This window comes from Chiloscyllium plagiosum, unplaced genomic scaffold, assembly GCF_037043375.1.
Source record: "Chiloscyllium plagiosum isolate Xiang-an unplaced genomic scaffold, Cpla_swu_hap1 HiC_scaffold_4, whole genome shotgun sequence".
NCBI lineage: Eukaryota > Metazoa > Chordata > Chondrichthyes > Orectolobiformes > Hemiscylliidae > Chiloscyllium > Chiloscyllium plagiosum.
Genome location: NW_028270142.1, coordinates 84,381,235 through 84,396,150, shown reverse-complemented (window position 1 = coordinate 84,396,150; position 14,916 = coordinate 84,381,235). Strand labels below are relative to the sequence as shown.

At 38.5% G+C, this 14,916-nt stretch overlaps 1 protein-coding gene across 6 annotated transcripts in view; it reads left to right on the top strand.

Moving 5' to 3' along the window:
• The window catches only part of spidr (scaffold protein involved in DNA repair), a 284,198-nt gene that overhangs the window by 18,740 nt on the left and 250,542 nt on the right, over positions 1-14,916 (top strand). For all 6 annotated transcript variants that reach the window (XR_015756994.1, XM_043688286.2, XM_043688285.2 and 3 more), the window contains exon 5: positions 6,169-6,329. Coding sequence is in view for 5 of the 6 variants with exons in the window: in XM_043688286.2 (XP_043544221.2) it covers positions 6,169-6,329 (161 nt within the window). In the remaining variant the exon portion in view is untranslated. The remainder of the gene's footprint in view (positions 1-6,168; positions 6,330-14,916) is intronic.

Sequence of the window (14,916 nt, the reverse complement as noted above, 5' to 3'; positions counted from 1 at the left end):
GTTTATTTGGAAGTACAAGCTTTCAGAGCACTGCTGCTTCGTCAGGTAGCTATGGAGTATGGAGTAGGATCATAAGACACAGAATTTAAAGTAAAAGATCATAGTGTCATACAACTGATGCAATGACCCAGGTACTGGAGCGCAATGCACCATCCTAGAGAGAAGTGCAACCAGAATACTTCATACACAAGGTTTTCTCTTGTCTGCTCTGCTGCAGAATACTGCTTTGACTTGTGACCCTGTAGCTGCCACACACACATTGTGGGTACAGTCAAATGGTACTATCTCAATTTGGCCTGCTTTCATTTTCTGCAATGATGTTGTGTTTACTGGAATGAAAGTTGTGAGAAACTAAGATATTCTGATTCACAAAAACCTGGAAAGCCCATCAAGAAAATATTTCAAATGGTGCAGCCACTTTGTTTATCAATGTGTGAAATTTTCCTACTTTGCCTTCGTTTGGTTGAGACACATTTATGGCACCTAGTCTGACATGGTTCCTAGTGACTTTCTCACAGACTTCTTCTCTCCACCTAGTTAATTAATCATCTGGGCTCTTCAGTGCCCTAGTACAGTCATGTAGCAGGAGAGAGAGACAGAAAATATGTACAAGAACACACTGCAACTGTTTTAACTCAACAAGAAGTTGACAGCCATTCGTGATTCATTTCTTAAGTCTATTCCTTGACCAGTCAGGCAACCTACCGAGTTTAAAATTTAAACAGCTTGGAAGTTAACTGTTAGGCATCAATAACTGGGAATTTCTCAATTGCAGTGTCTGCACCAGAGTCCACTTGCCAGTCCTCTTGTACAGAATGAATGTTGTTTTCCCTTTCCCTTGCATTGATATTTCTTGCAATTTATCTTGATAAGTGAAAAATGATAAGCTTTGTAAAAATTTTCCTGTTTTCATAATTATTTTAAGAAAGTAACTATGTCAAAGTAACGAAGTCAAAGTGGGAAAATTTCACACATTGTTTATCAGAGTGACTGCACCATTTGAAATACTTTTGTATTGATTATGATATAATATTATCATTTAGATTGAGCATCTGCAATAACAATCCCATTTAAAAGGGAATCCTTCAATCAAAACAATTTGAGTGCCACTGTTCTAATGGCAGCACTTGGATATGTTCAGCGATTGTTTTGTACTGATGTAACTAAAAAATAAGCAAAGTTCAGATTGTTAATCAGTAAAATTTATAACACCGTAAGATGTAGGAGCAGAAATTAGCTCATTCGGTCCATTGAGTCTGCTCCATCATTCAGTCATGGCTGAGAGGGTTTTCAACTCTGTTTTCCTGCTTTCTCCCCGTACCCTTTGATCCTCTTGGCAGTCAAGAACTTAGCCACCTCTATTTTAGATATACTCAATGACCTGACCTCCACAGTCTTCTATGGCAATGAATTCCACAGATTCACCACTCTGGCTAAAGAGGTTTCTCCTTATCTCCATTCAAAACGGTCTTCCCTGTAGTCTAAGACTGTGCCCCTGGGTTCTCATCTCTCCTGCTAGTGGAAACATCTTACCAACGTCCTCTCTGTCCAGGCTGTTCAGTATTCTAAAGCTGTTAATTTCATTCGAATTTTAAAAATTGCTGTTAAGTGATACAACGCAACCATTTTTAAAAAAGAAAATGTATATATATATATATATATATATATATACTATATATATATATATATATATATAAATAAATTTAACTATGCTTAAATACATCTTTTAGATGTTTATATAATTTTTTTGAAAATAAGGTCTGAAATGTAATATTTTGAAATTTTTTTCAATATTTCTATGTTGGTAGATGTTTTTCAACCAATCAGTGCACTCGTATCATATAGTACAAATATTGGTTTTACTCTAAATTAGTACTGCAAATTGGCCTGATCAGTGCCAAGACAAAATGCTTTGACAGAGTTTTTTTCAGCATTATTCAAATTGTAGTCAGTTAAAATCATGGCACTGAACCTTGTGGTGAGGCACTTGTATCTTGCCAGTCTGCAAGAGGCCTCTTTAAGTCTGTTCTCTGCTTGTTAGCGAGCCAAACCTGTGACTATGCCAATATTTTACTTCTACTCTGTTAGTCTTTGCTTCAACAATAAACTTTGATGTGACACCTTCAAACTATTACTTCTGGAAAATTATGTACAGTACATTTACTATTTCCACAGCATAGGCTACTTTCTCAAATAACTCCAATGGATTGGCTTTACATGATTTTCCCTTCCCTATGTTGACTCCATCTCAAATTCTTGAACTGCTATAATTTTTAAAATAATGCTTCTAACATTTTCCCTATGTCAGATGTTAAAATATTTGATCTATTAATTCCTACTTTCTGTCTCAGTGCCCTTTTCAATAAAGGAATTGCAATTTTTCTCTTCCAATCTAAAAAGACTTACCCCAAATTCAGGGAGTTTGGGGGAAAATTAAAAGTCATGCATCAAATATCTCTCAAAGCTTGTCAGCCCATAACTCCCAGTATTATTTATTCAGGTCTACTTCTGTGATTGTAATTTTCCTCAGTTCCTCCTTTGCTTCCATTTCTTGATTTATAAACTAACAGCTTCTGAGCTGTTAGTTTATTGTCTGAGGTGAGGCCTAATGAAAAATATCTGATCAGTTCATCCATATTTTATGTCATTATTATAGTACTGATTGTCATTTTCTTAACTTTTTATAAAATCAATTTATAGAAACTCCATCTATTTTTATGTTTCTGTTTAGCTTTCTCTTATACTTTAATTTTATTAGTTTTTAATATTTCATCTAATCATCTGACTTACCATTTGCTGTTGCACAATTATGGGATTTTTCTTTTAAGGTTGATACTCTCTTTAAACTTTCTAATTAATCATTAAGGCTCTGTCCTTTAGGATTTTACTTATTCTTTGGAATGTATCTATATTCTATTTATTCTGGAATATCCCCTTAAATTCCTGTCACCACATTTCTATGAGCTATCCCTTAACCTGTACTTGCCAGTTCACTTTGGCAACTGTGCTGTCATGTCCTCATTATTGTCCTTGTTTAATAGGAAATACTAGTCTTAAACACTTGCGTCTCTTCTGAAGAATGATTATAAAGTTCAATCATTATATTCTGACTGGGTTCATCAGCCCAGATGAACAAAACAGAACTGATTTTGTTATGAAGTCATTAATGCTGAGCCGTTGCACAATTCTAAGATCTTGTTTTGACTGCTCTCCAGTTGGCTCTTGTAAGATGCTATTTTAAGAAGTTACCATGAATCTTCTTATCTTGGATAAGTTTGCTTATCTGACTTTTCAAGTCTCCATGTAGATTAAGATATATCATGATCATTTCCTTGCCTTTGTAACAAGCTCCAATTAATAATTCTTTTTTGTTCCAATCTATGTGTTGTTGCTATTATGGGACCTCTACACCACTTTTATAAGTGATTTCCTACCTTTGTCATTTCTCATCTCTACCCCAAACTATTACCACATCCTGATTTCCTAAATTAAGGTCATCCTTTCTGTTGTGCTAATGTCATCATTAGAGCCATTCTTCCATCTTTCCTTGCTTCCTGTCTTTCCTACAGGTTCTATACCATTAAGTGTTCAGGTATGTAGGTGGAGGCTCAGGTAGGGTTGTGGAAATGGGGAGTCTGCAGAAGGACTTGGACAGGCCAGGAGAGTTGGCAAAGAAGTAGCAGATGGAATACAATGTAGGAAAACATGAGGTTATGCACTTTGATAGGTATAATAGAGGCATTGACTACTTTCTAACTGAGGAAAAACTTCAGAAATATGGAAGCACAAAGGGACTTGGGACTCCTAATTCAAGATTCTCTTAAGGTTAATAAGGTTAACATGGAAGTTCATTTGTCAATTAGGAATACAAATGTAATGTTAACCTTCATTTCAAGAAGACCATTGAGGCTGTATAAGGCTCTGGTCACACTGCATTGTGAGCAGTTTTGCACCCTATATCTGAGGAAAGCTATGCTGGGGTTCGAGGGAGTCCAGAGGAGGTTTAAGTAAATGATCCAAGGATGAAGGACTTGTCATATGAGGAGCAATTGAGGTCTCTGAGTCTGTACTTATAAGAGGGGGAAAGCTGAGGGAGAATCTGATCGAAACTTATAAAATACTGAGAGAGTGGATGTGGAGAAACCGTTTCTACTAGGCGAAGAGACTAGGACTTGAGGGCACAGCCTCAGAGTGAAGAGATAGCCCTTTAGAGCTGAGATTAGGAGGAATATCTTCAGCCAGAGCGTGGTTAATCTGTGGAGCTCCTTGCCGCAGAGGGATATGAAGGCCAACTGTAATGATGCTGTGACTTTAAGAAGTTATTTTTGTCTTTTTTTTGGAGAGAGGTTGTAAGGCAGAGGCATTGAGCAGAGTACCAGTACCCCTAGAGTAAACAGCTTGGGAGACCTTGGTTTATTTTTAAACAGCCTGAATGGGTGTGGCCATCTCTCTCAGATCAGGATTTCTCGGTTTTTAGGTTTAGCTTTCAGCAGAAGCTATTGGGTTCTCAACAGAGTTGGAAACTTCAGTGAATATCTCCTTTGTGACTGGTAAATAGGACTGCTTTTGTTATGAAGTCATCAACTAATGCTGAGCCGTTACTCAATTCTAAGAGCTAACTTTGCCTGGCTCCTGTAATATGCTAGTCGAAGAAAGTACCTTTAATTTTCTCTTGATGTTCTTTCTCCAGGATAGGAGAACTGCATGTGCGAATCTGTGTCTGAATTTTCCTTTTTGCTATGGAGTGTATTTATGGGATATTATATTGGAACAGTTAATTAGTAATAGTTACTGTATCTATTATTCTTTTAAGTTTTCCAGTAGAGTTAAATTATTCTAGATTCATCTTTCTTTGGTAGTATTTTAACTACAGTGTTTAAATAAATTGTGTTTTGCTTAACATCAAGTTGCTTGACTAGTCGCATTGCATCTGGAACAGGCACTTCACATTTATTTTTAAAAATATGAAAAAGTTAGAGTCTAGGCTACCTTAAAATATTTTGAGGCGGTCTGGTCTGGTCTATAACGCAAGTCATTGAGTGTATTTAAGACAGAGGTAGACTGGTTCTTTATTGGTAAGTGGATGAGGGATTGTACGAAAAAAGGAGAATAATGTTGAGAAACATATTAGCCATGATAGCATAATTCTGCTCCTATATCTTATGGTGTTACGGTTTCAGTCCATATAACCTTGTAACTCTGATTTTGTATTGGATACCAGATCATATTTATTCATTTCTGTTTGCACACTCAGTTCATTTATTTTGTTTCCAATTCTATGTGCTTCCAGATACAAGGTTTCATTATTTTTGTATCCTATAGTCTTACTGAAGTTTAGCCCTAAATTTGCCCTCAATATTCTTCCCTTCATTGTCTGTTTATCATTTCATGTATTAATACCATTCTCTTTTGTCTTTTCTTCACTAAGATGCATCTTATGTAAGGTATGATTTATCAGGTTAGCACGCAAAAGAGTACCTTTCACTGCATATCACTACATGTGACAATAATAAATCAAATCAAAATCTTCCAAAATTTAATCCCTTGCCCCATTATTTATTTTTAAATTCTCTCTACTTCCATAATTGTATGGTTTGCAAAATCGCCAGCTCCAAGGTCGTTGATATGAAGATTGTTGCATTGGTACACGTCACACTTGCCTCAGCCCTGCTATCAATGAGAATCCAGTTCTTCCACGCCAGTCTTATGGATTTGCTTTCATCTCTAACCTGATTTGCCCTATGTCAATTTATAAGTGGCTCAGATCACAATCCAACAATTATGGCCTTTTGAGGGTCTGCTTCATTTGGCACTGAGCTTAGTCCTGACTGCATAATTGTTTTCTTTGTCCTCCCTATATCATCGGTGCCTACGTGGACAATGAGACTAGACACTCCCCAGCTCACAGCAGGTGTCTTGAAGCTGAGTACTAGGCAGATAGTTATGATAACCATACATTCAATGATATTGTTGTGCGAACTGGTAAAAATCTATTACAAAACTATTAAGAATTAACACTCCTAAAGCTGTACCCTCCAGCTGAATTCTAATCCTAACCAAGGTCTCAATTTTGAAACAGGATTCACAGATCTTAAAGTTTCCTCTAAGTCTTTAAATGTTCATTTTGGTGTGGGCTGAATTCAAAATTAGCTTGTTCTGTTTTTACAGAAGATATACCTGCTATTGACTGGGACAGTTTGAGTGACAAGGATGCAACTTCTGACGAAATAGAGTGCTTGGTTGATCCCAACTGTATTGATTCAGATACATCAAGTAGCCATAATGGGGGCAACAGAAATTATGTAATTCAGCAGTCTGAATCATTAATGGTAAGTTGAATTTCTTTTGCATTGCAATAATGTCTTTGGGAACCTGTACAAAGCCAATTACAAACGGAAGAATCATCTTTTGACAGCTGCGGTAAAGTTTTTTTGTTCTGATATTGAATCACAGGTTTGTGAGCAGAATTATTGGCATTTTTGTTCTGGAAGTAATAATGCAACCATTTGAAATATGCTAATAAAAGCTTCTTGAGTTTCTTGTTACTGAATTAAAATGCTATTGATCAGAATAAATTTCAAAGTTTGTATATTTGAAATCTATATCTGTTGTTTGTTTCAACTAGCTTTAATGTATTACGTGACAGTCCCTCATCTCCAACTGTCTGGTGAAAGCATTTCAAAGTACGGGTACACAATCCTTTATCCGATATCTTGGGGCCAGTTGTTTTTTGGAATTTGGAATTTTTCGGATTTTGAAATAAATGACATTTTCACAGTGAAATAAAAAGAATTACCTAGCAGCAGACACACGTGTCAATAGTACGAGCGCTGAGACACAATTGACGCCTGCCAGTGCTGGGCCACACTGCCATGTCACATTTGAGTGATGCTGTTCAAGTGGGTGTGGATTTGGGTCACCTGTTCACATGCCAAAATGACGCTCCACACTCCACAAAAATATCGGATTTTGGATAAAGGATTTTGTACCAGTATAAGCATTGTAAGTTCTGAGGAAAAGTCACTGGACCCAGAGCATTAACTCTGATGTCTCTCCACAGATTTTGCTCAACCAGCTAAGGTTTTCCAGTAATTTCTGGTTTTGATTCTGACTTCCAGCATCTGGAGTTCTTTCTGTTTTTATTTAGTATTGTTACTTAGTTGGCTGGGATAAAAAAACTGAAACAATGAAAAGCTGTTTTTAAAAATGGCAGTGCTAAACGTACAGCATAAAAGTTGCCCATTTTTCATGCTTTAACATTTACTTTCAATCTTGTTCCAGAAGTGTCTCTGTGATTAACCATGCTCAAAAATATTGTTATCTAGAAGAGAGTAAACATTAAGAAATAGGTCTGAATTGACTGGTATCAGTCCAGTTAGTCACCATGGGTTTTGATAGTTCAAATATACAAAGAGGTAACTTAATTAACTATAAAATTATATAAAAATACCATTTTACTGACCGACATTCCAAACATTTTGAATGTAATCTGACAATTGAAATGATGCTGTTTATCTAGCCTGGATGTATCCATCTGAACAATTACCTTCCATGTGTATTATTCCACATGTGCACCTGTTTTCTCTTGCCATTTGTAATGCAAAACTATTATAATAAGGTGCTACTTATTCACTTAATCGCAACTGTTATTTTACTGGTATTGCATCCTCCTTTAACAGAGAAGTAATAAAACTGGGGGATTACTTTTTGTCGAAAGTATGTAGTTTTAATTTTGCACAAGTTTTCTGTCAAGGTGGAAATCTCAGTGTTGGCCTACTATGATGGTTTCACAGATGGGTGACAATAATTTTCTGTAGTAAACTGTACAGATTACAGAGAATGGTTCTTGGGCCACTTAAATTTCCCAAGGAACACAAACATAATTTTCAGAAATGCTCTTTTTAATAACTTATTCAGTTGTATTATGGACCAGACCAGACCCCTTAATATATTTTCAGAGGTAGTCTAGACCCTAGCTTTTTCTTATTTTAAAGGTAGGTGTGCAGTGCTGTGTTCCAGATGCAATGCAACTGGTCAAACCATTCAACATTAAGCAAAACACAATTTATTTAAACACTATAGTTAAAATACAAACAGAAGAAAGAGGAATTTAGAATAATTTAACTTCTGGAACCAATGACATTGGAAGGGAAAAGGTTGAGATTCTGAAGGGAGATTACAGAGAGTTAGGCAGAAATTTAAAATGGAGGTCCTCAAGGGTAGTAATATCTGGATGACTCCCAGTTCTACGAGCTAGTGAGGGCAGGAATAGGAAGATAGAGCAGATGAATGCATGGTTGAGGAGCTGGTGTATGGGAGAAGGATTCACATTTTTGGATCATTTGAATCTCTTTTGGGGTAGAAGTGACCTGTACAAGAAGGACGGATTGCACCTAAATTGGAAGGGGACTAATATAATGGCAGGGAAATTTGCTGGAACTGCTTGGGAGGATTTAAACTAGTAAGGTGGGGGGGTGGGGGGGGGGGGGGGTGGGGTGGGGGGGGGGGGGGGGGGTGGGACCCACGGAGATAGTGAGGAAATAGATCAATCTGGTATAGTTGAGAACAGAAGTGAATCAAACAGTCAAGGCAGGCAGGGACAAGGTAGGACTAATAAATTAAACTGCATTTATTTCAATGCAAGGGGCCTAACCGGGAAGGCAGATGAACTCAGGGCATGGTTAGGAACATGAGACTGGGATATCATAGCAATTACAGAAACATGGCTCAGGGATGGGCATGACTGGCATCTTAATGTTCCAGGATACAAATGCTACAGGAAGGATAGAAAGGGAGGCAAGAGAGGAGGGGGGGCATGGCATTTTTGATAAGGGATAGCATTACAGCTGTGCTGAGGGAGGATATTCCCAGAAATACATCCAGGGAAGTTATTTGGGTGGAACGGAGAAATAAGAAAGGGATGATTACCTTGTTGGGATTGTATTTTCGACCCCCCAATAGTCAGAGGGAAATTGAGAAACAAACTTGTAAGGAGATCTCAGCTATCTGTAAGAATAATAGGGTAGTTATGGTAGGGGATTTTAACTTTCCAAACATCGACTGGGACTGCCATTTTGTTAGAGGTTTAAATGGGGAGGAATTTCTTAAGTGTGTACAAGACAATTTCCTGATTCAGTATGTGGATGTACCTACTAGAAAAGGTGCAAGACTTGACCTGCTCTTGGGAAATAAGGCAGGGCAGGTGACTGAGGTGTCAGTGGGGGAGCACTTTGGGGCCAGCGACCATAATTCTATTCGTTTTAAAATAGTGATGAAAAAGGATAGACCATATCTAAAAGTTGAAGATCTAAATTGGAGAAAGGCCAATTTTGATGGTATTAGGCAAGAACTTTTGAAAGCTGATTGGAGGCAGATATTCGCAGGTAAATAGGGCGACTGGAAAATGGGAGGCCTTCAGAAATGAGATAACAAGAATCCAGAGAAAGTATATTCCTGTCAGGGTGAAAGGGAAGGCTGGTAGGTAGAGGGAATGCTGGATGACTAAAGAAATTGAGGGTTTGATTAAGAAAAAGAAGGAAGCATATGTCAGGTACAGACAGGATAGATCGAGTGAATCCTTAGAAGAGTATAAAGAAAGTAGGAGTATACTTCAGAGGGAAATCAGGAGGGCAAAACTGGGACATGAGATAGCTTTGGCAAATAGAATTAAGGAGAATCTAAAGGGTTTTTCCAAATCTATTAAGGACAAAAGGGTAACTAGGGAGAGAGTAGAGCCCCTCAAAGATCAGCAAGGCAGCCTTTGTGTGGAGCCATAAAAAATGGGGGAGATACTAAATGAATATTTTGCATCTGTATTTACTGTGGAAAAGGATATGGAAGATATAGACTGTAGGGAAATAGATGGTGACATCTTGCAAAATGTCCATATTACAGAGGAGGAAGTGCTGGATGTCTTGAAATGGTTAAAAGTGGATAAATCCCCAGGACCTGATCAGGTGTACCCGAGAACTCTGGGAACCTAGAGAAGTGATTGCTGGGCCTCTTGCTGAGATATTTGTATCATCGAAAGTCACCGGTGAGGTGCCGGAAGATTGGAGGTTGGCAAACGTGGTGCCACTGTTTAAGAAGGGCGGTAAAGACAAGCCAGGGAACTATAGACCAGTGAGCCTGACCTCAGTGGTGGGCAAGTTGTTGGAGGGAATCCTGAGGGACAAGATGTACATGTATTTGGAAAGGCAAGGACTGATTCAGGATAGTCACCGTGGCTTTGTGCATGGGAAATCATGTCTCACAAACTTAATTGAGTTTTTTGAAGAAGTAACAAAGAAGATTGATGAGGGCAGAGTGGTAGATGTGATCTATCTGGATTTCAGTAAGGCTTTCGACAAGGTTCCCCATGGGAGACTGATTAGCAAGGTTAGATCTCATGGAATACCGGGAGAACTAGCCATTTGGATACAGAACTGGCTGAAAGGTAGAAGACAGAGGGTGGTGGTGGAGGGTTGTTTTTCAGACTGGAGGCCTGTGACCAGTGGAGTGCCACAAGAATCGATGCTGGGCCCTCTACTTTTTGTCATTTATCTCAATGATTTGGATGCGAGCATAAGAGGTACAGTTAGTAAGTTTGCAGATTATACCAAAATTGGAGGTGTAGTGGACAGCGAAGAGGGTTATCTCAGATTACAACAGGATCTTGACCAGATGGGCCAATGGGCTGAGAAGTGGCAGATGGAGTTTAATTCAAATAAATGTGAAATGCTGCATTTTGGGAAAGCAAATCTTAGTAGGACTTATACACTTAATGGTAAGGTCCTCAGGAGTGTTGTTGAACAAAGAGACCTTGGAGTGCTGGTTCATAGCTCCTTGAAAGTGGAGTCGCAGGTAGATAGGATAGTGAAGAAGGCGTTTGGTATGCTTTCTTTTATTGGTCAGAGTATTGAGTGCAGGAGTTGGGAGGTCATGTTGCGGCTGTACAGGACATTGGTTAGACCACTGTTGGAATTTTGCGTGCAATTCTGGTCTCCTTCCTATCGGAAAGATGTTGTGAAACTTGAAAGGGTTCAGAAAAGACTTACAAGGATGTTGCCAGGGTTGGAGGATCTGAGCTACAGGGTGGGGCTGAACAGGCTGGGGCTGTTTTCCCTTGAGCGTCGGAGGCTGAGGGGTGACCTTATAGAGGTTTACAAAATTATGAGGGGCATGGATAGGATAAATAGACAAAGTATTTTCCCTGGGGTCAGGGAGTCCAGAACTAGAGGGCATAGGTTTAGGTTAAGAGGAGAAAAATATAAAAGAGACCTAAGGGGCAACTTTTTCACGCAGAGGGTGTTACATGTATGGAATGAGCTGCCAGAGGATGTGGTGGAGGCTGGTACAATTGCAACATTTAAGAGGCATTTGGATGGATATATGAATAGGAAGGGTTTAGAGGGATATGGGCCGGGTGCTGGCAGGTGGGACTAGATTGGGTTGGGATATCTGGTCGGCATGGATGGGTTGGACCGAAGGGTCTGTTTCCATGATGTACATCTCTATGACTCTAATAGATACAGTAACTAATACTAATTAAGTGTTCCAATATAGTAACATCCCAGAAACACACCCCTTGGCAAAAAGGTAAATTCACTCCCCAAAACTTGAATACTTCGCTTAAAAAACTTAAGTATTCTCTTGGAAACAAAATGTGAAACCATCCTTAGTATTCCATTGTATGCTATTAATTATCTGCTGATCAGTACCTTTTTTTTCAAATGTCTCGTTAAATTTACCTAACTAAATTGCTAGAACAGTGCTATCTTCAAAAAGACGTTTTGTATGTAATTTTTGTGTAGTTTGATAGTATATGACCTCCCATCCAATTAGGATTTGGAAGCTAATTGATAATGTGCTTCAGTTTTCAGAGAACTAGAAAACCTGTTTTACGTCGCACATGATTTTTTTTTATTGTGGCCTCCATTAGGGGGCATTACAACTTCACAAGCCAAATAGTATACAGTACTGGAAGCATTTCTGATAGTACTTTAGTGTATTTGAGAAATTTTGTGACTGAGTTATTCTCTAACAAAATAAAACAATGTAATTATGGGTGTTACATTTCAGTGTGATCTGGATTTGTATCAGCCAGTTATGGCATGCGTGTTGCTAGGTTTATTTTTGAAAGGAGATTTTGGGATATCAAAATGTAGGCCTCACTCGATGTTTAACTGTGTCCCATAAGATGAAGTTAATAACTTTATTTGCAAGTGAAAACATTTTATATGAGATATTGCTTGACTGTAGAATGTGTATAGTGTGGAAGTTTATCATATTTGAATTGTACCGTATGAACTTAGGCACAAAACTATTTTAGCTTTTGTTTAATGACGGAGTTCAGGTTATCTGTATGTTACATATTGTTTAACTAAGGTGTGGCACTATTGTAGGAGGATTAGATTGTCCTTTTGATTTCTGTGTGCAAGGTGCAGGTGGAATATGAACTGCAGAAATAAAATTCAAAAGTAAGGCAACATAAACTCAATGAAGCAAATAAGCCATCTTTTGAGTTAATTAATAAATCTAATTCTACATCTTGAAACTAGGAAGGAAATTTCCACATAATAACCTCTGATCTTTCTTGAATCGCATGATTATGACCTCCATCTCTTGTAAGTCTTGAGGCCTTCAACAAATAGTGAATACTGTGGGGAATGAAATGTTTGGGCACGAACAAAATATAACTTAAGAAATATATTTGTTTTATGATTTCATTTTCTGTTCTTGTTTTATGGATATGCTATTTTGCTCTGTAACATGAGCAACCCAGGGTCTCGTAGTTTCATTAAGAAAAAGACATTTTAATAAGAGAATAAAAAGTGAGTCACCCTGCTGATGTGTATAACCTCATGTCTTAGATTGAAATCAGTTGTTAATTGTCTTGAATGTGGCATTGTCAGCAGAGATCCTAATGCTTAAAAACGTAAATTGAATTGTTAATCTGCAAGTTTCAAGCATAACAAAATTGCCATTTAATTGTAGACTAATAGCAGTAGCAAACACAGAATTACTCTGGTTACTATGTGACAGCATTGCTTTCAAATAAGATGTTAATATTTTTTGCACACATTAGCCTTAACAATTTGTCAGTTTTCTCATTGGTCCTAAATAATTTAAGTCATACTACTAATATCCCTCTCAAATGTTTAAGATTCTGTATTCTTCATTTAGGACTATGTATGAATTTGGAGGAACACATGGAGACCATGCTGATTCCAAGCAACATTGTCCTTGTCCTTGTCCTTGTCCTTGTCCTTCTAGTCATTTGAAGGATCCTGTTGAATTGCCTCAGTGCATTAGTGCATAGTACACACTGCAGCCTCGAGATGCTGCTAGTGGGGGAATGAATGGTTAAAGTGGTAGGTGGACTGCATTGCCATGAATTGTGCTGACCTTCCCCCAATGTTGTAGCTACACTCATCCAAACAAGTAGTGAGTATTCCATCACCATCCTAATTTGAGCCTGTGAAACGGTGGACAGTGTTTGGGGAAGGGAAGAAGGCAAGATAATAAGTTTTTCCTTCAGCACTGAACCTACACAATTGAGAGAAAAAATATTAAACATTTTGGAAAATGTTTGTACGTTGACTGGCAGTCATTGTTCCAACATGGATGAGTTCTGAATGAGGATCCTGTGGAATCCCCATTAAGGCATGCTCTGAAGGAATATCCATAGAAATTGAATTTTCTACTTGGCAATTCCTCTATAAATGGAATCTTGGCATTTATTGCCAAATGGACTGGATTATAAAAGTAAAGAAGTATTGTTACAATTATATAAGGCATTGTGAGACCACACCTGGAGTATTGTGTCCAGTTTTGGCCTCCTTACTTGAGGAAGGATGTGGTGGCACTGGACGCTGTTCAGAGGAGGTTCACCAGGGATGAAAATGACTGTCTTACGAGGAACGGTTGAACAGCTTGGGTTTGTACTCGCTAGAGTTAAGAGGAATAAAAGGGGCTGGATTTGATTGAAGTATATAAAATGCTAAAGGGAATTGATAAGGTGAACATTGAACAGATGTACTACCCAGTTGGGACAGTGTCAAACAAGAGGTCATAGATATAAAGTGAGAGAAGGTAGGTTCAAAACTGAGATGAGGAGAAACTATTTCTCTCCAAGGGTTGTGAATCTGTAGAATTCACTGCTATGGAGTGCATAGCCAAAATCTAACAACAGATTTAAGAAAGAAACAGATATGTTTCTGGTAAAACATGAGATAAAGGGCTATGGGGAACTGGCAGGAAAGTGGTGTTGAGACCAGGATCATAACAGCCATGATCATGTTATATGGTGGAGCTGGCTCACAGGGCTGAATTGTCTACTCCCACTCCTAATTCCTATGTTTCTATGTACACCTGGAACCTTCAAAGCCTCCATTTAAGTTGGAGACTTCAAAGGATTCGGATGAAATTAAGTAAAATAGTTACTGAAGAATTGTTAGACTACTAACAACATTGTTTCACTCCTGAGCAACTATTAAACTGACCTCACATTTAGATTAGATTCCCTACAGTGTGGAAACAGGCCCCTCGGCCCAACAAGTCCACACCGACCCTCCGAAGAGCAACCCACCATTCCCCTACATTTACCCATGACTAACCCACCTAATACTATGGACAATTTAGTATGGCCAATGCACCTGACCTGTACATCTTTGGTCTGTGGGAGGAAACCGGAGCACCTGGAGGAAACCCACGCAGACACGGGGAGAATGTGCAAACTCCACACAGACAGTTGCCCGAGCCGGGAATTGAAGCCGGGTCCCTGGCGCTGTGAAGCAGCAGTGCTAACCACTGAGCCACCCTGTACTTTACACATTGTTAGCTGTACCTCCCTCGAATATTTATGCCCTTATGGATTTGACCCAACCTGACTGCATCCCTGCCACTGGACAAGAACCTCCCACCTATGTTGTCCTG